Below are 24952 nucleotides of genomic sequence, written 5' to 3'. Positions count from 1 at the left end.
TTGTTTTGATCAGACGCTCGGCGATGCAGGCACGATCATCTCGCAGCATGCTGACAAACTTCCATACCAAATTTACCGCCCGATCTTCAATAGCCGATTGATAATCGAGCGCAAAAAATGAATATCTACCGGGGCTGAAATGAATATTTTGAATTGCGGTTAATTTGCACCGATAAATGATGATTATTTTACTTTATATACTAAACAGATGCATATATTTCAGGAATCTGACTTCAAAATATTGAATCCATGCACCGCAGTATGAAATGATATTCATATTTTGAGATTTCAAATTGAATATCAATGTGCCAAGCTGAAGATTCATTTTGACACCGCACAAAACAACGCTGACACCGAGAGTCGACGCTTGCTGCTGTTCGTGCACATGCCGTCCTATTCATTCGCACATTCAAATTCGGGAAGGACTAGCAACTTGATTGTATGTTGGATGTCAGCTGTTTGAGTGTAGTTGAACTGACTTTTTCTGTCCCTGAAACTATTATAATGTTTTCTTCCACTGTGCGATAGATCCGATAAAGATGAAATCCAATGGTTAAGAAGGACTACGGTTAAGAAGGTTGTCTAATGCTTGCTTATTAATCTACTATTCAAACTTAATTCGACCACCCTTTTAGAGCACCACATCATAGTCGAAAAGGGAACTTTAAAAATCATTAGTTCAGCACATTGTTAAACTTCCCCAATGTGCTGAAATGTGATAAAACTAAAACGTTAGTTCGACCTCAAATAAAGGTGGTAAACAAATAAATAGGCCAAGTCGAATATTAGTTGGATCAAATGCTGAGATGAAATCTGTCTAGCGAATTATTCAGCATCCATATTATTCAGCTATGAAGATTACAAATAAACAATAATTCAACTTAGATGCTTATTTGTAGCTTGTCGTTGTTTGTTGGGTAACTCAATTTCTCCGCTATCTTCTATTACTTCTAGATGAAACTCATCGTATTCGGAGCGATATTCATTATGATAGGAATAAATTGTCAAGAATTAGGAATCAAACACTTGAATAAAGATCCCATTGTTATCTTAAAGAATGGCAAATGCAAAATTCAAACAGGAACAACAAAGCTAGTTCATCCATTAAACTTAACAGATATAGAAATCACGATGGAATTAGTATCAACATTGGCGTATTAAAAGATTACTAACCCACTAACAAAAATAGTAAAACAAAAACTTCAGGAACTGTACACAAATTTTCAACAAATACGACCCACTTCAAGTATCCGGAACAAGAGATGGGACACACTCGGAACGGCATGGAAATGGGTTGCTGGAAACCCTGACGCACAGGATCTTCGCATTATTAACAGCTCAATGAATGACCTAATTGCTGAAAATAACAAACAATATCAAATCAACGACCAAATTAACCTGAGACTACAAAGCTTAACAAGTACCGTCAATAAGATAGTTGAAAATTCGTACTCAAATAAAATTATCTTGAACGAGGTTGACACACTCATAACCATTCTAAACATTGACACAATTAACAAAATTTTGCTGGATATTCAAGATGCTATATTAGATACCCTCCTATACATACTACACGTACCACAATTAGAACCAGAGGAATCCGATATCCTTCAAATTTTCCCCTTGGTCAACGACGATATCATAATCAAAAGCTATCCAAACATTCTAATCAAATCAAGGAAAACACCATTTACTACTAGTCATCCTTCAGAATTTGTGTAACGACACGCATTTGTTCAAGAATTTACAGATAACTGCATCCAACCGCTTATCTGGGGAACCAAAGCTCATTGCGCAACAAGAGTTGAGTACCGTACAGAAGAAAAACTTATCAGCGAAAATACAATTCTGATCACAAATGCAAAAAACCACCTCATCTCATCGAACTGTGGACCCAATAATCGAAATCTAACCGGAAACTTCATCATAACATTTTTAAACTGCACAGTTACCTTTGAAAACCTAACCTTCTCGTCACAGGAAAGTACATCTGAAGCTAAGTTCATGCAAACAGCTCTCCACAACATCCGCATGGAAAACTGGTTACAAAAGGATCCAAACATCACCATTTTAGACAACCGCACGATTGCCAACAGGAATCTTCTTCATCACGTGTCTCTCAAGCAGTTCGCCAACGAGTTACGAATTTGGAGTCTATTCGGAGGATTATCGGTAACAACGATAATATCAATAACCCTAATTTTTATCTATCTTAGACGGTCAGTAAATGAGATATGGCAAAATGTCTTACGCCCAAGGAAACGCAAATCTGCAGTAGAAACTAAACCCAAGGAAGTTCATGGAGCTGGAAGCAATAATCAGGAGAAATCGAGTGCCGAGGACGACACTTTTTCAACCCCCCCCCCCCAGGGAGTTACATCCAGGCCAACCATCGATCCATTGCTACATCAGCTATAAATCGATCGACCACGCGTCCTTTTTTGTAATTCAGACGTCTAGGTGTTAAGTTCTAGTATTCAATATATCAATTCGCTTAATGAATAAATGTCGCGTTAGTGTTTTTTAAAAGCCCGAACCGTTCCCCGTACATATTATTATATGTATAAAACTTCCCTAAAATTTTGGTTTGATTCTAAACATTATAAAAAAAAATTGGCATGACATTTTCGGTGTCGCAATAATTTCGTGTTCGCCCTTACATGTCCAGAAAGTGTCATAGAAACCTAAGAGGATGCTGTCAGCTCCGAGTTATACTTAGCGAGAAGTGCGTCAGTTATTAACTGCGAGGTTTCAGAGCCAAGTTACCTTTTTCACATTCTTATATCATGAGGCTAAAACGATAATAATTTAATGTCCAAGGAAGTCTAGAAAAAACCTAGGCTGGACCGGCAATCGAACCCAATCACCTTCAGGGCTTCAGCATGGCCTTGCTTTGTAGCAGTGCATTTTATCGCACGTGCTCAAATTTGGGGAGGGGGTGGCGTTCCTGATATCTCTTGTCAATAAGCCTATTGTTGAGAAACGTTTCAATCATAAGAACACATGAGTAAAAAAACACCTATACGCTAAAACTGCTACGATTTATTAAATACTTAAAATATGAAATACAACTTGACCACGCCGTCGCATTACAAAAACTCGACTAGTATCGACACTTATTGCTACACTGTGAGATTCTAGAGGTAAGTTCTATCATTAATTAAATAATTCTTGTTTTTGGATTTTCTTGACTAGGATCAATAATTATGCTGTCTCTTCGTTATGAGAGTTCGTTTGGCATCACTAGAGAACTAACATCTGGGCACCATGCGAATTCAAGCATTAGAATTTGGTGGGGGACCTCCTTGCTGCTGATGGGATTGCTGTTGTTGTTGCTGGTGCTGTTGTTGCAACTGTTGAAGCTGTTGCTGAGCCTGTTGCTGTAGCTCCTGTTGGGGAGTCTGCAGTAACTGTTGAAGCTTCAATGCAGAAGGCATTGTTCTCAAGTCTATCGTTGGAGCACCCGCTCCGGCCGCGCTTTGAATGTAGGCTAGTAGTCTGGAATTAATGGGTTTAGGTTTTTGAATCCATATTGTCAACGTTAACAATACCTACCTTCGCAGCTCGTCCAACGCGTTCGCCTGCATGAGAATGTAGTTCTTGGCCAACAGCAGCGTGGCAATCTTTGAAAGCTTCCTCACGGAAGGTGAATGCGCATAAGGAATAACGCTGCGCAGCTCATCGAGTGCATCATTCAAATCGTGCATCCGACGTCGTTCACGTGCGTTGATGTTCAACCTGACGGACTTGCCCTGTCGGTTTTTCTGTTTTCCGCCACCGGTTCCCGCGGGGGGCTGGTGATGGGGTACGGCACTGAAATGGCTTTTAAAATGGATTAGAATTAGATTTTTCCACGATGATCACATAGGACAAGGTTTACCTTTCGGCGCTACCCGATGGACGGTTTTCATCAGTGAGTGATGCAGAAGAACCTGCATGCGGTTGAGCGTAGAATCCACCGAGACCGACTGTTCCAAGTGGAGTACGTCTGCCTGGGACGCTTTGTGGAGGGCTTGGGGTAGGTTCTGGGTGGTGAGCATGGACTGATCCAGATGGAGGCCCCAGATGGAAACTAAACGGGTTGTGAGGATCCATGGCTGAGCGAAAAGAGTACATTAGTGAGACTGAAAGCGACTAAAGCCAGTAAACAAATGCAATTAACACCCACACATGAATTACAGTGTCTTTAATTTAAACTAAACTTAACCTAATTAAAACTGAGGGTACAAGGAGCTAGAAGATTGCAACGATTTTTGTCTAAAATTGGAAATTACTTTATTGGAAATTTGTTGCAATGAGCTCGAACTTGATTGACTGCTCGTAGTTGCTACTCCATTATTACCAGATCAGCTGTTCTTGCACAGAGAACCAACAGATGTTTTGCTTGGGACTAGCATTCATCTTCAATGTACAAGAAGTACTGGAGATCTCATTTGTTAGGTAACACTGGCGCCTGCCATGCCAGAATGCAAGTCAATGAAGGGAAGGGGAGGAAATGATTATGCAATCACTCGCCCACTGCAAGCTGAATATACCTCTGCACTTGCCACGAGTTCATGCGGAATTTGTTGGAATTTTTGTGTTAGGTTCGAGGGGCAGAGATTCGTCTTGGTTAACGAGCTGCTAATGTGACAGATAGGAAAAAACAACTGATAGAATTTTTATTGGATGTAGGAAACGGGCTTTTCTGTGCATTTCCAATTCTAGTAGTTTCTACTAGAATAGTCAAGTTGAAGGTATTGTATTGTCAAGTTGAAGGTATGGTATGGAAGTCCATTTCCAGCTCTAGCGATTGCTTGAATATGAGAAATATAGAGAAAGACACAAAGTAGGAGAATGGAGCGGACATGGGATTGAACCGATGACCTTCTGCGTATGAGGCAGAAGCAGTAGCCATATGACTACCAAGCTCGTTCTACAACATGGCTGGTCTAAAAATTTGTTCTTGAGATAAAGTCTAGATTTTATGTTTATAAGTGGATATAGACACATAATGTATTTGTTACATTTGGCACAGGCACTTAATATACATATTTGTCATAAGGTCTTCAACTTCAATGTGATTTTTGTTAATTTTTTGGTCTAGCAGAAGTCCTAAATATTTGGCTTCGCAGGATCATTTACTTGGAACCCCAGCGATTTGATAAGCATTTTTGGATCAGTTTAATAATGTACTTAGGAAATTTAAAATTCATCAATTTTACAATCAAACCTTCATGCCAAACACTCTTCCTCTCTATATCAAGAAGAGCAACTCCAGTCGAATATCCTTCAGATTTGTTGAGTCGAATTAAATTCGTAACACGTAATAACTGATGAGTGGTTGAATGCCCATGACGAAAACCAAATTGCTCATCAGCAAAAATAGAATTGTCATTAATATGAACCATCATTCTATTTTAATTAGTCTTTTCAAATAGTTTGCTTATTGAAGATTGATTGGGCGATAACTAGAAGCCTCAGCTGGATTTTTGTCCGGCTTCAATATTGGAACAAATCTGGCGTTTTTCCATTTATCTGGGAAGTATGCTGTGTGTCCCTAAATGGCCACAGCGACTCTCCGTTGATGCGCGTGCACCATGTGCACGCCACTGAGGTCTGACTGGAAAAGGAAGAGTCATGGCTTGCTGCTCGCCGATTAACACGCTGAGGTGTGAATCTATAAACACACGCTGAAGGCATTTTACTCAAACCCCACATATAGATTAAAAAAAAAATAATAAATTAACCAAAAAGAATAAAGAGCACTCAGGAAGTTTTTTTATAAGTATGTAGATAATACCGCCATCACCCGGGGCTTTCATATTTTCAAATTTTCTAGTAATAGATCCTAAATCATCTAAATTAGGGTATCTGTTCCATTAATAACATGCTCCTATATCAATTACATTCGCAAAACAGGCAATTTAGGCTCAATTTGTGTCGTGTTTTTTTTTGTTATCCGGCGTGCTCACTGATGAAAAAACACAAAAATGAGAAATAAAACAATTTGCGCACCAATTCTTTGTTTTTCAATGGTATTGATTTGGGTACATGTTATAAATTCCCAAACGAAGGGTCAAAAACATTCTCTTGATTGAGAATGTCTTCGAAGCTCCGTGTAACCTGATCCTCAAGACCTAGTGAGATCTAGACTAAAATTATGGGTACTCTCAAATTGCTGAGCAAGTTTTTGAGCCTTTCTGCCATTTGTTATTAAAATTTTATTTCGCTTTTTAAGCGCTGGAATTGGCTTTTGAGTTTTTTTTAAAAAGAATTTTCGTTAATTTCCAAAAGGGTTTCGAACTGGGATCCAATTTTGGGACATTATTCTCAAAATTGGTATTTCTCAGAATAGCGAAACGTTTTTTTTAAATTTCATTTTGCAAATCTTACCAAATAATTGTCAACAATAACTTTCGCGAGTTCTTTGGTATTGGCTTCGACTCACATTTTTAAGACGGATCAGTAGCTGAAGATCATTGTCAATAATAATGGAGTTGAATTTGAGTTTACATTTAGATTTAGGAATTGCCATGCCTCTGGCTTCGACAATTAAAAGTGTCAAAGATGCGAGAGCATTATCAATATCACTTTTGGTATCGAGAGGAATACCAACATCAAAATTCCTAACGATATATGTTTTATATAGAACCCAATCAGTTCTATGACAATTAAAAGTAGAGCTGATTGGATTTTAATGGCTTCTTGTGAGATTTCAAACGTCACAGGAAGGTGATCAGTCAAAGTCAGCATAAGTTACCAATTGGCCACACAGCTGACTTGAATCCGTTAAAACTAAATCAATTGTCGAAGGATTTCGACTGGAAGAAAAACTTGTTAGTCCATTGGGATATTGAATAGTAGGTATAATCTTTAGTCTAGAACAATCTTCAAATAAAAATTTTCCATTAGAATTGCTTTGAGCATTATTCCATGAACGGTGTTTGGCATTGAAGTCCCCAATTATTAAAAAAAATGGATTTGTTGCGAGTTAGAATTTGAAGATCAGCTCTCAACAGATTCTTTTGCTGCCCATTGCACTGGAAAGGCAAGTATGCAGCAATTGTCCAAAATTTCACTTGTCATAAGACGAGTTTGTACAATCCCATTGAATTCCACCACTTAATTGTATCTTGACAGATACGTATTTCGACCCCAACAGTAAGGCCGTCTTCAGTGTCTCGTACTTAACTCGACTTAGTATCAAGTACGGCTTGGTGGAATTCAATGGGATTGTACAAACTCGTCTTATGACAAGTGAAGACATTCAACTAAAAAGCTCAAAATAATTTTCTGTCCAAAATTTGTTTTAACAGTAACTCCCAAGGTTTCAAAAACTTTGGTTTTAAATAAAGAATATAATTTGTGTTTGATACTTTTATTAATGACAATGGCGACCCTATCACAGGCGTTGTCAAGACGATCATTTTTGTAAATAAAATAATCTCTTTTTATTAAGAGTACAGGTTTTCAATACGTTTCAATTATACATACCAATACCAACACCAATAACATAATGACCGAAAGAACAGTAAACTTCATAGTTTCCTAAACATTTCATTGTTAATAGTATTTTTTTATTTTCGCATACTTGATTCAACGTAAGGATATTCTTATAAGAAATTTGCAAAGCTTTCCTAAAGCTCTATAGTTCCAGCAAATTCAAGTCAGATGGTAGCACCGCTCTCTACCAAATACTTTCGACACTAACCAACAGAGGCACTGCAACAGAAAGCTTTTGCAAGGACCTTTCCCTTTTACCCACACAGCTTCGAATCGATTATGATGCTATCATCATCTCCACGGGAACCATCATAGAGATGAATCCCACTTCAGGGAACACAATCAGATGGTCTAGGGAAATTGATTCGTTCTTCCTACGGATCTGTTTTTAAAGCACATCACAGAAATACGCGACACGAATAACGCACACACGTGCGAAAGAGATCGGCTACGTACCTTTCAGCGTTCGTTTGATTAGGGACTCAACTCGTCAGCTTGGCGACTGGCTTTCCGAACAACAGATATAAAGTGTGAAGAGGAGAGAATTTCCAGAGGAAATCAATTTTCCAACTTGGTCGTCTCCCGGCTGATGATTTTACTTTTCCATGGGGTGGGGTGGTGGCACTTTACCTGTTTGGCGAAATAGAGAAGCGAAACTGGTGAAATCACTTCGAATTTCTCAGCCCACAAAGCACTCAAAAACGTTCAGCCCCACCGCTAAATAACCGAGTTAGAAGTTTATACTTTTCGGTGTTTCAAATTTCCCTAGACGATCACTTTGCGATGCCTAGTTGCACGTTCTACCAGGAAAGTTTCTGCTTCCACGTCCACTCTTCTCGCGGCTCGGCGTGTTCAACAACAACAACAACCTCTACCGACGACGACGGCGATTCTGCGGTTTGCCTTCGAACCCCGATGAATGGTGATGATGGAACCTACATAACAATGATTGTCGTTGGTTTCGTCCTTGCCATCGGATAATTTCTATGCGATTCCCGTTGATGGCGCTGTTGGCAGAAGCTCTTATTGCCCAGGATTCTGCGAGTGGTGTTGTTTGTGCATTTAGTAATTGTGCACATGAAGGGTATTGAAATCAGGAAAAAAATAAGCAATGCATTGTTTCTGTTTTTCGGGAAAATTTGAATTATACCGAATGATTTGATTCAGTTTGATTTAAATTTGAATTGAGTTGGGCCAGTTATGGAATTACTATTTTGATTGAATTTGATCTGTATTAGAATTGACAATGATTCGACCCTGGATTTCAATATAATTGGGTACTTGTTGGACTAATCAATATTAGCGACCTTAGATACCGCATCAACCTTGTCCTAAATCATCAGAAAATGAGCAGAACAGATTTTTTTTTGTAGTAGGGTAATTTTATCAGTTTTGCCCATATTCCTAATTTGGCCAGTTTCTCGCATAATTCCAAAAGTAGAGCAGTTTTCGAGGGTTTTATTAGCTGTAACAGGAGATATACACCTTATCTTTCTTCGCTATTGAAACTGATCGACATTTTTTTGGAAAATATGCAAAATGGCAAAATGCTGAAATACGTAAGAGTATTTTTTTATGTTTTGGTGCTTCGACAGACTTTGGATAGTTTTGGATATACACAAATACGTCTGGAATTATGAGTTTCCGTCAAGTCTTCCAAAAATGTTATTTTAATCTTCAGGAATTAACTTCTTGAACTCTTATACCAAGTTTCTCCAGGGGCTTCTAAAAATCTAAGCATTATATTTATTTATTATCAGACTGAGGCCGGAGTGGCCTGTGCTGCACATAAAAGTCTTCTCCATTCAGCTCGGTCCATGGCTGCACTTCTAAGCATGCCTTCACGAATTCAATTGAATTTTTATCGACTCCTTAAAATCTTTTCGAGCTTTCCAGAGTGCAGGGATAAATAGGACAATTCGGAGACAAATCGGAGCATGACAAATCCGAGTCAAAAATGATAGAATCAATAGAATACAGGGTGTCGAAGTGACATAATCTAGACGATTACGATTTTGCTTCGATTTAACTTTGCATTTGATTTGGATTTGAATCGAATTCAGATTGGGTATGGATTTGATCAAATTGACGATACGTCGAGTGGTCTTGCTTTGTAACCGCACGGCTAAGGAGGGCCCGCATATTGACATACGGAGAGTAAATCCTGAACAAAATATGATCAGAACACATCGAAATAGAGAGATATCGAGATGTAGAAAGCCAAAATGTATATATGTATATTGAAAGGACTGAGCATTATTCGAGAAGAATGTTGATTTTATACAGTTTTCCTTGGTGGAACGAAAAGTGTCGAGGAGCGAGTACAGGTAATCTTCGATATAAAGTACCCCCGATATAACGTACACTCAATATAACGTCACTCGATATAGCGTACATTTTCCCCGTTATTACGTACACTTTGAAAAATAATTTTATTTTGGATAGTTATTACAAAATAATTTATTAAACTGTTATGATCATTTATGTAGGAATTTCATTATTGTATGGAGTATAACTTTATCAGCTAGAGACTGTTTGCGCATATACGATAGTCACTGCCAGTCACTGCCAATAATTCATTCTTGAAACAGTTTTCTTATTTTTATTATAATTCATGAAGGAATTAAAAAAAAATGGAAGGAAATTACGAAACGAATTTGTAAAGTAATTTCTGGATCCTAAATGCATTTTTATGCAATTCCTGATGGAATTTAGGAAGGAACTCCAAATAGAGTTTGCGAAGAAATTCCTAGATTTCTATAGGAATTCCTTCAGAAATTCCTTCAGGAACTCCTTCCAAAATTTCTTCAAGAAATGTTCCATTCGGAATTTCTCCTGGATTTCCTTTGAAAATAGCCCCAGGTAGACGTTCTTTCGGAAAATGCACCAGTAATTTATTCTAAAATTCCTCCAAAAAATCCTTTGAAGATTACTCCAGGAATTGCTTCGGCGATTCCCGGAGGGATTACTACAAAACATTTTCTAGAAATGAATCTAGTAATTCCTTCCAAAAGCTGTTCCAGGAATTCCTTCGAAATTTCCCTTAGACATTAGGACAATACTTCCACATCGAAATCTTTCTTTAATTTCTTTCAAGAAAATCCTAAGACTTCCAGAAATTCATACAAGAATTTCTTCGGAAACTCCTTGAGAAATCCTTTTAGAAATTATCCCATGAATTATTCAAAAAATTCTAGAATAAAACTCATGGAAACTCCTGGGGAATTACTAAAGGAATTTGTTAGTGTTGGTTATGTTATGTGATGAGTGTTGCCGAGAATTTCATGAAAATGTAGTCTGATGCAAGGTCTAATGCGTGAATTGTTTGTGAATGGCAGGTAAAACTCGTCTTTATGTGTAGAATTTTTAACAACTGCAGTACAGCAGGGTATGGCCTCCACCACCCTATTAGACCGCATCCAATTACTCACCATAGTCTTCCAACCAGAGGGCCAGAAGCACCTTCGTTAAGTAGCCATTAGGGGTGGTGTAATTAGGTCGATACTATGAGTCACCTCGACCGACCTGGAAAACGGTGTCAGCCCGGCTTGTATGAATTAATTTTAAGAATTACTTCAGAACCTACCTCACGAGATCCTTCGGAATTCAAAACTTCCTTCTGGGATTTCTTTAGGAAAATCTTCGAATCATTAATTTTGAAATATTTTCACGAATTCCTTTTAAATATTCTCCGGAAATGCCTTCCGAAACTCCTTTAGAAATTTCTACGGCAAATATTTTAGTAATTCTTCCGGATACTTGATACTTAATACTTGATGGGCTACAGCTCTTTGATGAACCTACGCCGAATGGAGTATCCTTCTCCACTGGACTCGATCCTGGGCCAATCGCTTCCAGTCGCCCTGAACATTGAGCGCCCTCAGGTCCTCTTCAACTGCAAAAAGCCATCGTGTACGCGGCCTTCCACGAAGCCTGCGGCCTCTTCCGGGTTCTCTACTAAATATTATCTTCGCTTGACGTTCTTCCGGCATACGAACAACGTGACCAGCCCACCGTAGTTTGCCGTGTTGTATAAGCTTAATAATATCCAGCCCTTTATACACCTGGTACAATTCGTGATTCATGCGACGCCGCCAGATACCGTTCTCCTGTTTACCGCCGAGTATTGTCCGCAGCACCTTACGCTCAAACACTCTGAGAGCTCTCCGATCAGCCTCCTTTAACGTCCATGTCTCATGGCCGTATAAAGCCACCGGAAGAATCAGAGTAGTATACAGCGCGAGTTTTGTTTTCGTTTGCAGACTACGGGACTTAAGCTGGTTACGAAGTCCGTAATAAGCCCTATTTGCAGCTGCAATACGCCTTTTCACCTCGCGGGTAACATCATTATCGCACGTCACTAATGTTCCAAGATACACAAATTCTTTTACCACTTCAAATTTTTCACCATCCAGCACTATTTCGCTACCACCACCACTAATGAACCCATGTTGATTGCCAGCGACCATGTACTTCGTTTTGCTGGTATTGATCGTGAGTCCAATCCTCGCTGTCTCCCTCTTAAAAGGCGCAAAAGCCTCTTCCACGGCACGGCGATCAATTCCGATAATATCGATATCGTCCGCAAATCCCAGGAGCATATGCGATTTTGTGATAATGGTACCGCTTCTTTGCACACCAGCTCTCCTAATCGCTCCCTCGAGCGCTATATTGAACAGTAGGTTCGAGAGTGCATCACCCTGCTTTAATCCATCTTAGGTAACAAATGACGTCGATATTTCATCCGCAACCCTTACACTTGATTTCGATCCGTCCAACGTTATACGAATCAGCCGTATCAGTTTCGCCGGAAAACCATGTTCAAGCATAATTTGCCATAATTCATTCCGTTTCACTGAATCGTACGCCGCCTTGAAATCAATAAACAGATGATGTGTCTGCAAGTTGTACTCCCGGAATTTATCAAGGATTTGTCTCAGGGTAAACATTTGATCCGTCGTTGATCGGCCCTCACGAAAACCTGCTTGGTATTCGCCGACGAAGGACGGGACATAATTTTGTACGCCGAATTAAGAAGGGTTATTCCTAGGTATTTGGCGCACTCCAGTCTGTGCCCTTTCTTAAAGAGAGGGCAAATGAGGCCGTCCAACCAGCTAGCAGGCATTTCCTCGTCTTCCCATATTTTCGACATAATCGCGATGTAGGTAACGCGACCCCGGTAAGGTAGCTTACTGAAGCCTCTCAAATACCACGAAAAATGGAGATAGAAGAAAAAGAGAACGTTATTTTTGGCAACCGACCCGGCAACGAAATAAGGACTATGATTGGAAACTCGGTACCTGGAATGTCAGGACCTTAATTCCTCCGGATATTCCTACGAAAATTCCTTTGGGGATTCGTTCTGGAATTCCTGTACAAATTCCTTCGGCAAATTATCAAGGTTTTGAAATTTCGCGTAGGAATTTCTGAGTAAGTTGCTTTAGATTTTTTTTTATGAAATATGAAATCTTCTATATAATAAAAATGAGTTGAGATTTGCTTCCTGACGATTTAACTCGCGAACGGTTTGACCGATTTGCAAGATTTTTTTCCTGATCGATTCATTTTGGGATCTGCAAGGTTTGTATGTACAAAAAGTTGGTGAATTTAACGGGGAAATGTAAAAATCATTAGAATACTATTTTGGGTCAGCTGTTGAGGAAAACAAAACAAACGCACTGAAATTGATCTAGAGTGCGGTGCTGCAAATAGTTCATTGTGACGTTTGCAACACCCGGGCAAAGCTGGGTTTCTTTCGCTAGTATATAATAAATGAATATTCATGCAAACGGTGCAACGAAAACAAGCCTTGTGTTTCCTGTGCTGCTTATTTTCTTATTTCCTGTGTTTCATATAGATATGAAATGAAGAATTCAATTCATTAAGTCATTTTTTTCAGAAACGAAAAGTTTGTAGGAATTCACAAGATGTTTAACACTGCTAGCTGAGCCTTATATAAAAAAATAATACTCACCCATAAAGTACATGATAGTACAACATTTATGAAGTGTAAAATAAGGATGATTACTCATGCTTCGATATAACGTATTGTTCGATAACCGGTTTCCACCACTGGTTTCTTCCTGGACTCCGTCAGGTTTACGACGGATATTTAATAATTTACAAATTGCTCCGAAACGTTCTTTTTATTTGCACCTGTACTCAATCTTGACCAACTTATTACTAACTAACAATACCAAAAAAAGCAAAAGTGTCATGGCACCTGTTGAAACCATACAGTGAATTACTTGTATTACGTACTAACAATTTCAAATTATGTAGCGCAAACACGTATAATTCTATATAACGTACAAATTTGAAATCGATATGTACGTTATATCGAAGTTTACCTGTATCTAGGAACAATCCGTTTCAAACGCAAAACATCTGAAGTTAACATGGTCCTCATGACAGGGATGGTCCTGTAAACGATCGTGCAATATCGGCTTGATCTTGACTTGTCTTGTCAATCTTCAAAGCAAGATTGGTCCTGTCTAGATTCATATCCATATATGCGCACTGTGACTGGAATTTAGTTACAAAATAGGGAGGGTTTGTCGCTTTTGAATTTTTTCGACGTTGAAATCATGGCAAATGGCTTCAACGTCGAAAAAATATATGCTTATAGAAATTAAAATACTATTTTATTTCGACTATCTAGCATATCAGATGTGTTTTTAACAGAGCATTAGTCTTCCAGGGAGCAGGGTAGGTAGGGATAATAAAAATAATCATCATCAAGTTCATTATCATACAGGCATACAAGCATATGGAGACGCATGGTGTATTTGTACATTGGTGCATCAACTGATGTCACTAAATATTTTGGGAAAATTCAATCACCTTTGTTTTCTAGAGCTCATGCGTTTGATTGACTGTTCAAATTTGTTCTAGTTTCTCCAAGATGTAACGGAGTTCAGATCAATTGTTCTACCAAGTCAACTACGTCTGATACCTACACACTTATTTTTTTATACCGGGATCTCAGAAAATGGTTAAGTCTTCTTGCACACCGCCAAAGATGGTCCTAAGCACCCGTCTCTCGAATACTCCGAGTGCTTGCAAGTCCTCCTCGAGCATTGTCCATGTTTCATGTCCGTAGAGGACAACCGGTCTTATTAACGTTTTGTACATGACACATTTGGTGCGGTGGCGAATCTGTTTTGATCGCAGTTTCTTCTGGAGCCCGTAGTAGGCTCGACTTCCACAGATGATGCGTCTTCGTAATTCACGACTAACATTGTTATCAGCCGTTAGCAAGGATCCAAGGTAGACGAATTCCTCGACCACCTCGAAGGTATCCCCGTCTATCGTAACACTGCTTCCCAGGCGGGCCCTGTCGCGCTCGGTTTTGCCCACAAGCATGTACTTTGTCTTTGACGCATTCACCACGAGTCCAACTTTTGTTGCTTCACTTTTCAGGCGGGTGTACAGTTCTGCCACCTTTGCAAATGTTCGGTCGACAATGTCCATATCATCCACGAAGCAAATAAATTGACTGGATCTGTTGAAAATCGTACTCCGGCTGTTACACCCGGCTCTCCGCATGACACCTTCTAGCGCAATGTTGAACAACAGGCACGAAAGTCCATCACCTTGTCTTAGTCCCCGGCGCGATTCGAACGAACTGGAGTGTTCGTCCGAAATCTTCACACAGTTTTGCACACCATCCACCATTATAGCTCCACGCGGTCTATACTGCCGTATGCCACCTTGAAATCAACGAACAGATGATGCGTTGGGACCTGGTATTCACGGCATTTTTGAAGGATTTGTCGTACAGTAAAGATCTGGTCCGTTGTCGAGCGGCCGTCAACGAAGCCGGTTTGATAACTTCCCACGAACTCATTCACTAATGGTGACAGACGTCGGAAGATGATCTGGGATTTCACTTTGCAGGCGGCATTAAGGATGGTGATCGCTCGAAAGTTCTCACACTCCAGCTTGTCGCCTTTTTGTAGATGGGGCATATAACCCCTTCCTTCCACTCCTCCGTAGCTGTTCAGTCCCAGATTCTGACTATCAATTTGTGCAGGTAAGTGGCTAGCTTTTCCGGGCCCATCTTGATGAGCTTAGCTCCGATACCATCCTTACCAGCTGCTTTATTCGTCTTTAGCTGATGGATGGCATCCTTAACTTCCCTCGATGGCTTCCATCGTCCGCTAAACGTGCGTGTTTCTTGAGAACGGCACAGCTGTTCCATCTCCTCGCACTCCGCTTCTTCCAGGCGGCGTTTCTTCTCCTGAAAAAGGCGGGTCGGCTGTCTCCGCTTCCGTCTATAACGTCCCACGTTCTGCCGGGTACCTTGCTGCAGCGCGACCGCCCGCGCTGCTTCATTCTCCTCCAGAATCTGTCTGCACTCTTCGTCGAACCAATTGTTCCGTCGACTTCGTCCCATATACCCGACGTTGTTCTCCGCTGCGTCGTTAATGGCTGATTTGACTGTATACCAGCAGTCCTCAAGAAGGGCCCCATCGAGCTCACCCTCTTCTGGCAACGCTGCCTCGAGATGCTGCGCGTATGCAGTAGCGACATCAGGTTGCTTCAGTCGGTCTAGATCGTACCGAGGCGGTCGTCGGTACCGAACATTGTGACGACGGATAGTTTTGGGCGCAGTTTCACCATCACCAGATAGTGGTCAGAGTCGATGTTAGCGCCACGATATGTCCTGACGTCGATAATGTCGGAGAAGTGCCGTCCATCAATCAGAACGTGGTCGATTTGTGATTCTGTCTGCAATGATGTTCTCCAGATTTACCGATACGCGAGGCTGTGTTGGAAGTAGGTGCTGTGAATGGCCATATTCTTGGAGGCGGCGAAATCAATTAGTCGTAGGCCGTTTTCGTTCGTCAGCCGGTGAGCGCTGAACTTCCCAATGGTCGGTCTAAACTCCTCCTCTTGGCCAACCTGAGCGTTCAAATCTCCTATAATAATTTTGATGTCGTGGCTTGGGCAGCTGTCGTACTCACGTTCCAGCTGCGCGTAGAATGCGCTCTTATCATCATCAGTGCTTCTGGAGTGTGGGCTATGGACTTTGATTATGCTGAAGTTGAAGAACTGGCTTTTGATCCTCAACCTGCACATTCTTTCATTAATCGGCCACCACCCGATCACGCGCTTCTGCATATCGCCCATCACTATAAAAGCTGTTCCCAGCTCGTGTGTGTTGCCACAGTTCTGGTAGATGGTATGATTACCTCTAAACGTTCGCACCATTGATCCCTTCCAACAAACCTCCTGCTGCGCTACGATGCCGAATCCACGGTCCTTGAGCACATCGGCGAGTATGCGTGTGCTCCCGATGAAATTGAGAGATTTGTAGTTCCACGAACCGAGTTTCCAATCGCTAGTCCCTTTTCGTCGCAGTGGTCTTCGCCGATGGTTCCGGTCCGTACTCTCTTGTTGATTGTTCGTTGCGTATGTTTTTTTAAAGGCTGGCTTGCAGGGCCTGACACCAAACCTCCTACATTTCCGGAGGACCATTCCTCCTTATTCCCGGTGGATCTTGGTGCACAGTTTTACTTAGAGTCCCTCGCTGGCACTCGGATGATGATCAGCCGCCCCTAACATGGAGAACAGACGCTGTTGTGAGCCGATCCTGACATGGAGAACAGACGCTCAGTAAGATTTGCACCTCCGGAGCAAACCCCCCTTCCCTGTCAGCATACGACCATAGTTCCCACCGGGGATGGTTACCCGATCTTCCCTAAGGTTGCTCGTATCCCGGCCAGCACCACGGGGAGGTAGAGATGGGAGTTGCTAGGCTAAGGACCGCAAGATGGGGTCTATTTTATTCTTTCAGGTATGCGAAGTACCAATGGTACGCTTTACCCAGCATTTGCCGTGCCGCATTCGAAGGTATTGATAACGATGAAGGCCAGGGCAGTCGGATTATGATATCGCCAAAAAATGCAATGCCAGCCAAAGCACCGTACGAAGGATTCGTCTGCCAGAAGGAATTCGATCTTTTCGAGCCAGTAAGCAACCAAACAGGACACATAATCTAGTGGCCAAAAGATGTGCCAGGAAGTTGTACAGTGAGGTTCTTACGAAGTACGGAGGATGCATCCTGATGGACGACGAAAACGTACGTGAAGCTGGATTTTGGGCAGCTTTCCGGACAAAAGATTTATAAAGCTGCTGGACGAGCTGATGTCCCGAGCAAGACTATGAATTCCCAACTATATAAGCAGGAGTGTCTAAAAAAGCGTATTCTCCCGTATTTTTTTTTATTTTTTAATAAAATAAAGTTCATTACTAGTATTCTTCCATACATAAAGCCCACAAAGGACCTGTAATGTTTTGGCTGGATTTGGCAAGCTGTCATTACAGCAGAGAAGTACTGCAGTGCAGAGCATTAGTGATTAATCATAGATTTAATCATGATTAATGAATAATGGATTATTTATTCATTATTCATTAATCATAATCATACAAAAAATACTATTCAATCATTAATCACTAATCGTTAATCATAGATTTTTGCATTTAATCATTAATCACTAATCATATTCATGATTGTTTTGAGTTTATTCATTAATCATTCATTTTAATCATTGCATACATCGCTTTTATTCATTAATCTTTAATCATAATCATACAATTTTAAAGGTAAAAAAACATAATTTGGTCGAACGGTTACTTGATTATTGATCACTATGCAAATCATTTAATTTGATTATTCATAATCATTAATCATTAATCATATCGATCGTTAATCATTAATCATACACATATTGTGTCAACATTTAATCACGATCAGCAATTATTAATCATACTTCAAACGTTTTATTCATTAATCATAATCGTTAATCATTGTTCAAAATTGATTTAATCATTAATCATAATCATTATTCATTTTCAAAATGAATTAATCATTAATCATAATCTTTAATCATAGAGTTGAATGGTTTAACCATAACAAATTTAATCATTCATTGGAAGCTTTATTCATTAATGCTCTGTGCAGTGGTATCGAGATAACGGAGTGAATTTCTTCGGAAAGGACGTCAATCCACCAAACTGCTCTAAGTTCCGCCCAATTGAGAAATATTGGGCAATTGTCAAGCAGCAGTTGAAGAAGAGTGGAAAGGTGAATAAGGATGCGACAGAGATGAAGTGATGGTGGAACAGAATGGCCACTTAGGATAGCCAACAGAGTGTCCAAAATATGATGGGTGGTATTCGAAGAAAAGTTCGAGATTTCATAAAATCGAAATCAGAATAATTTCTTCGCTAGTTTTCTGTTAAAGATCAATAAATAACCTTAATTTTGAGTACCTTACATTTTTATTTCAATAATATGGGTCCAAAATGAATCATTCCCAATATTAAATGACTCAAGCTTTAGAAATTCGTATAAATCATCAATGGTTTCAATTAATTAATGCTAACTGCTAGGATTTTAAAAATAACTTTCAGACATGGCTATGGATCTAGCGATTCAAAGTAAATAACCAAGAAATCGCATGATTGTCAAATAATCCTTTTGAAAGCTCAGAATCCTTTACAGTCCAGATTTCAAGCGGGATTTGGGAAGTTTGTGGTTACTTATATTTCAATTAATCTTTTGAAGTGTTAAACTTTTTTTCCGTGGCCTTCCAATCGTTTTTGCAGGTTTCAACCGTTTCTATTACACCTTTTTCGACCAAGGATGTTTTCGATCATTAAACTGGGCTCGATCATTTAGCGGCTTGTTAATAACTCATTCGGGGGCAGCAGGGACTATGTCCAAGGGCTTGACGATCCCTCCCCAGGCCATCTGCGAGTTGTGGCGCCTGCCTAGGATGTGGTGGGGTTTGACAGTGGGCCCTGTTAAACCTCTATAAAAAGCTGCATGTATCCGCAAGTAGGCTCCGCCAAAGCGACCGTGTGCCGCTCAAAGCGCACAAGCCCAAGTCCTGGTGTTAGGTGGGACGCTAAACAGCTGGGTTTGCGCAGGCCCAATAAGCCGCCTTTAAAAACAACTATTACGAACGACATAGAAGATAATACGACTCGATACAATCGGCAACGACCTAGGCGACGAATAAAGGATCACGATAGGAAGCTTGGAACATGGAACTGCAAGTCGCTAGGCTTCGCAGGTTGCGATAGGATAATCTACGATGAATTACATCCCCGCAACTTCGATGTCGTAGCGCTGCAGGAAATCTGCTGGACAGGACAGAAAGTGTGGAAAAGCGGGCATCGAGCGGCTACCTTCTACCAAAGCTGTGGCACCACCAACGAGCTGGGAACCGGCTTCATAGTGCTGGGAAATATGCGCCAACGCGTGATTGGGTGGCAGCCAATCAACGCAAGGATGTGCAAGCTGAGGATAAAAGGCCGTTTCTTCAACTATCGTATCGTAACAACGGCCAACGATGCATAAACTTTGCAGCCTCCCGCGGAATGGTAGTCCGAAGCACTTTCTTCCCCCGCAAGAATATCCACAAGGCCACATGGAAATCACCTAATCAAGTAACGGAAAACCAAATCGACCACGTTCTAATCGACGGTAAATTCTTCTCCGACATCACGAACGTACGCACTTACCGCAGTGCGAATATTGAATCCGACCACTACCTCGTCGCAGTATGTCTGCGCTCAAAACTCTCGACGGTGATCAACACGCGTCGGAGTCGTCCGCCGCGGCTTAACATTGGGCGGCTACAAGACGGTAGACTAGCCCAAGACTACGCGCAGCAGCTGGAAGTGGCACTCCCAACGGAAGAGCAGCTAGGCGCAGCATCTCTTGAAGATGGCTGGAGAGATATTCGATCCGCCATTGGAAGCACCGCAACCGCTGCACTAGGCACGGTGGCTCCGGATCAGAGAAACGACTGGTATGACGGCGAATGTGAGCAGTTAGTTGAGGAGAAGAATGCAGCATGGGCGAGATTGCTGCAACACCGCACGAGGGCGAACGAGGCACGATACAAACGGGGTCGGAACAGACAAAACTCGATTTTCCGGAGGAAAAAGCGCCAGCAGGAAGATCGAGACCGTGAAGAGACGGAGGAACTGTACCGCGCTAATAACGCACGAAAATTCTATGAGAAGTTGAACCGTTCACGTAAGGGCCACGTGTCACAGCCCGATATGTGTAAGGACATAAACGGGAACCTTCTTACGAACGAGCGTGAGGTGATCCAAAGGTGGCGGCAGCACTACGAAGAGCACCTGAATGGCGATATGGCAGACAACGGTGGCGGTATGGTAATGAACCTAGGAGCACGCGCGTAGGACATGCGACTTCCGGCTCCGAATCTCCAGGAAATCCAGGAGGAGATCGGCCGGCTGAAAAACAACAAAGCCCCTGGAGTTGACCAACTACCAGGAGAGCTGTTTAAACACGGTGGTGAAGCACTGGCTAGAGCGCTGCACTGGGTGATTACCAAGGTTTGGGAGGATGAGGTTCTGCCTTTATAAAAAAAAAATTACCAAGGTTTGGGTGGATGAGGTTCTGCCGCAGGAGTGGATGGAAGGTGTCGTGTGTCCCATCTACAAAAAGGGCGATAAGCTGGATTGTAGCAACTACCGCGCAATCACATTGCTGAATGCCGCCTACAAGGTACTCTCCCAAATTTTATGCCGTCGACTAACACCAATTGCAAGGGAGTTCGTGGGGCAGTACCAGGCGGGATTTATGGGTGAACGCTCTACCACAGACCAGGTGTTCGCCATACGTCAGGTATTGCAGAAATGCCGCGAATACAACGTGCCCACACATCATCTATTTATCGACTTCAAAGCCGCATATGATACAATCGATCGGGACCAGCTATGGCAGCTAATGCACGAAAACGGATTTCCGGATAAACTGATACGGTTGATCAAGACGATGGATCGGGTGATGTGCGTAGTTCGAGTTTCAGGGGCATTCTCGAGTCCCTTCGAAACGCGTAGAGGGTTACGGCAAGGTGATGGTCTTTCGTGTCTGCTATTCAACATCGCTTTGGAGGGAGTAATACGAAGGGCAGGGATTGACACGAGTGGTATGATTTTCACGAAGTACGTCTAGTTATTTGGTTTCGTCGACGACATTGATATCATGGCACGTAACTTTGAGAGGATGGAGGAAGCCTACATCAGACTGAAAAGCGAAGCTAAACGGATTGGACTAGTCATCAACACGTCGAAGACGAAATACATGATAGGAAGAGGCTCAAGAGAGGTCAATGTGAGCCACCCACCACGAGTTTCTATCGGTGGTGACGAAATCGAGGTGGTTGAAGAATTCGTGTACTTGGGCTCACTGGTGACCGCCGATAACGATACCAGCAGAGAAATTCGGAGACGCATAGTGGCTGGAAATCGTACGTACTTTGGATTCCGTAAGACGCTCCGATCGAATAGAGTTCGCCGCCGTACCAAACTGACTATCTACAAAACGCTTATTAGACCGGTAGTTCTCTACGGACACGAGACCTGGACGATGCTCGTGGAGGACCAACGTGCACTGGGAGTTTTCGAAAGGAAAGTGTTGCGTACCATCTATGGTGGGGTGCAGATGGCGGACGGTACGTGGAGGAGGCGAATGAACCACGAGTTGCATCAGCTGTTGGGAGAACCATCCATCGTTTACACCGCGAAAATCGGAAGACTGCGGTGGGTCGGGCACGTAGCCAGAATGTCGGACAGTTATCCGGTTAAAATGGTTCTCGACAACGATCCGACGGGAACAAGAAGGCGAGGTGCACAGCGGGCAAGGTGGATCGATCAGGTGGAGGACGACTTGCGGACCCTCCGCAGACTGCGTGGTTGGCGAAGTGCAGCCATGGACCGAGCTGAATGGAGCAGTCTTTTATGTGCAGCACAGGCCACTCCGGCCTTAGTCTGATGATAAATAAATAAATAAATAATAACTCATTCTGAAGGCTGAATTCTAAAATGTGTTTATGGTGCACTTCTAGTGCGAAGGTTTTGCTTTAACTTTGCCTAATAGTTCTTTATTTAAATGCCATTTATAACAGAGTTATAGTGCTAGTTGCAGTAGCTTAGACTAACTGATTGTAATTTTGTTATCGTTTAATTGTTGTTACAACCACTAGCGCTTTAGCTCCGTTTAAAGTGAAACTTAAATAACAATTTGATCAGCAGAGTTGTAGAAAAACCTTCACACTAGAAGCTCACCACACAACACACTAATAGAGTTAGTCCGGAAGAACCCAAAGTGAAAAAATATATTTCTGCATCGAAATGCAGAAGATTGATTGGTGCGGGTTCGATCGTGCCGGTGCCGGCACGTCACCTAGTCCGGGAGAGCGCGAAGTGAAACAAATAATTTCTGCATCGTAGTAGCCCTAGTCGTAAACAAATGTTTCTTCTTGCGATTTTTTTGGAGACGCAGAGATAAACACGATCTCTAAATAGCTAACACCGCCTACTAATGATCCTTATTTATTCCTAACTGACTGTAAGGAAGTGGCTGGCGCCGTTATTGATATACATATTGAGTTACTGAAACTTGCATAGTGAGAATGATTGACTTAGCATCCATTGATTTGTATTGTGTATCCGGAATAAATTTATACCGCTTTTTATACCGAAGTTTGATTTTTCTCCAGATACAGGCAACTTTCCCAACTTCGGAAGTAGTGCGCTGGATACACCTAAAGATGCGCTAAACAACGCACTAAATAGTTTGACAAATAAAACTTCGGAAGAAAGTTCGGTTCGGAAGTCCCGACTTCCGAATTCTAACTTGGTGCTACGCCGACAATACACTGTACAGTGTACAGTCAGTCAAAGCTAAGCTAAGCTAATATTTGAAGAGAGTTATATTTGTTACAATAAAATTCTTATCGAAATACCTCAAATCCTAAACGCCGGGTACCCCAACTGAATCCGGATGTATTCTAGGACCATGCGAAATCTGGAATCGAAACTAGAATAAAAGCGATCATCATGATGTCATGTTTTTTTTTTAATTTCAAAATTCACCTTCCTTGGCTTGGCTTTTTGAGTATTCTTCTTCTTCATTGGCATTAAATTCCCTACTGGGACATTGCCGCCTTGCAGCTTGGTGTTCATTACGCACTTTCACAGTTATTAACCGCGAGGTTTCTAAGCCAAGTTACCATTTCTGCATTCGTATATCATGAGGCTAACACGATAATACTTTTATGCCCAGGAAAGTCGAGACAATTTCCAATCCGAAAATTGTCTAGACCGGCACCGGGAATCGAACCCAGACACCCTCAGCATGGTCTTGCTTTGTAGCCGCGCATCTTACCGCAGGCTAAGGAGGGCAGTATTGAGTATTGAACACTTCTAAAGTTATTAACTGTTTCGCAGCCATATCACCAAATTACCGTATATCATGATGCTAACAATCTTAAGCTCAGGAATGTCTATGAATGAAAATTTCCAACCTAATCGGGAACCGAACACAAACACCTGCAACACCATCTAACCACTAAGCTAAACAGGAGAGCCCAACTATCACTACAACTGAAAGCTCCGGATGACGATTGTATTTTCTACCTTGCTCATACAACAAAGTTTTGCTGATTGAAAGAGCTCTTGAGAGCGTTTTTTTGTTAATTAATTAAGCTGATTTTTTGATTTGGTGATTTTCAAAATAGAAGGAAAATGTCAAAATTGTTCATATTTTGTAGTTGAACAAAAATTACAGGTTTCTAGCTCAGCCTAATTACAGGAAACTAGTTCAATGAACTTTTCAAACCCTCAAACCAAGGGGATACCTTTGGTTTCCATGCCATCTAAGACATGCTTTCATATTACATATAACAAAAGAACGATGTCGACGAACGTGGATCGGTTCGGGATATTTTTCTCGTCCCTCTATTCGTTCGTTTGTTCGAGGGTATTTAAACATGAAAGCTCCTCCTGGGAGAGGTCACACAAACAAACACACATACATACACACAGACAAATCCTCTCGAACAGTAATGAGGGTTGTTTACCTTTGTCTGAAGTTCTGTTTGGATTCGCAGACGTTCGTATATTTCCCGCACCGCGAGCTGTTCGCTCCGTTTTCGGTTTACTCTTACCTACTTGAGGTTGAGCCTGTCAGCCCGGGACCAGTGAAAGCTGAAATTAATTAGTTTGCTATTTGTTCTAATTAATTAATCCTCTTGATCAAATACACTCGACGGCGAAATTTGCGCTTCCAAGCACACCTATACAAGCACTCCGGCGATGGTTTGCGACCGGTAACAATCCTATCACGTGCTTCACGATTCCTGGCGAGGACGTGAAGCTGGTGTCGTTGCCAACACCGCGAGAAGGGCTTAATCACTGAGGGAACAGCAAAATCCCCGGGATTGTGCTACTGCATGTAATATTTATATAAAGAACGATAACAACCCAACAACTGAATTGAATACAAACTATTTGTGGCAGCATCCAATGTTCGTTTTTATGTAGGGTAGCACGCCATTTCATCTCATGTTTCGTCTACGATAACATCTGACATTCTTCTTCTTAACCTTTTCCATTTATGTTTGTTTTTGTTTTG

The 24952-nt window shown here is 41.5% G+C and overlaps 1 protein-coding gene across 7 annotated transcripts; it reads right to left on the bottom strand.

Annotated features, from left to right (window-relative positions):
- Positions 1-3022: 3022 nt before the first annotated feature.
- Positions 3023-24736, bottom strand: LOC134212952 (class E basic helix-loop-helix protein 23-like). 7 transcript variants are annotated; one of them, XM_062691336.1, is made up of 6 exons: positions 24399-24733; positions 23283-23356; positions 7942-8115; positions 3881-4097; positions 3556-3822; positions 3023-3498 (listed from the first exon to the last, which is right to left on the bottom strand). In XM_062691336.1, exons 4-6 carry the CDS (start codon positions 4093-4095, stop codon positions 3276-3278), a joined length of 705 nt encoding a protein of 234 aa, XP_062547320.1. In that variant the 5' UTR covers positions 4096-4097; positions 7942-8115; positions 23283-23356; positions 24399-24733; the 3' UTR covers positions 3023-3275. The 7 variants fall into 7 exon arrangements, with proteins under 7 accessions (XP_062547320.1, XP_062547322.1, XP_062547321.1 ...); XM_062691338.1 differs by lacking the exon at positions 23283-23356 and having other exon boundaries at positions 24399-24525; positions 24582-24717; XM_062691337.1 differs by lacking the exon at positions 23283-23356 and having other exon boundaries at positions 24486-24733.
- Positions 24737-24952: the final 216 nt, after the last annotated feature.

Source organism: Armigeres subalbatus, chromosome 2, assembly GCF_024139115.2.
Source record: "Armigeres subalbatus isolate Guangzhou_Male chromosome 2, GZ_Asu_2, whole genome shotgun sequence".
Lineage (NCBI taxonomy): Eukaryota > Metazoa > Arthropoda > Insecta > Diptera > Culicidae > Armigeres > Armigeres subalbatus.
This window is presented reverse-complemented; position numbering and strand designations above follow the sequence as displayed.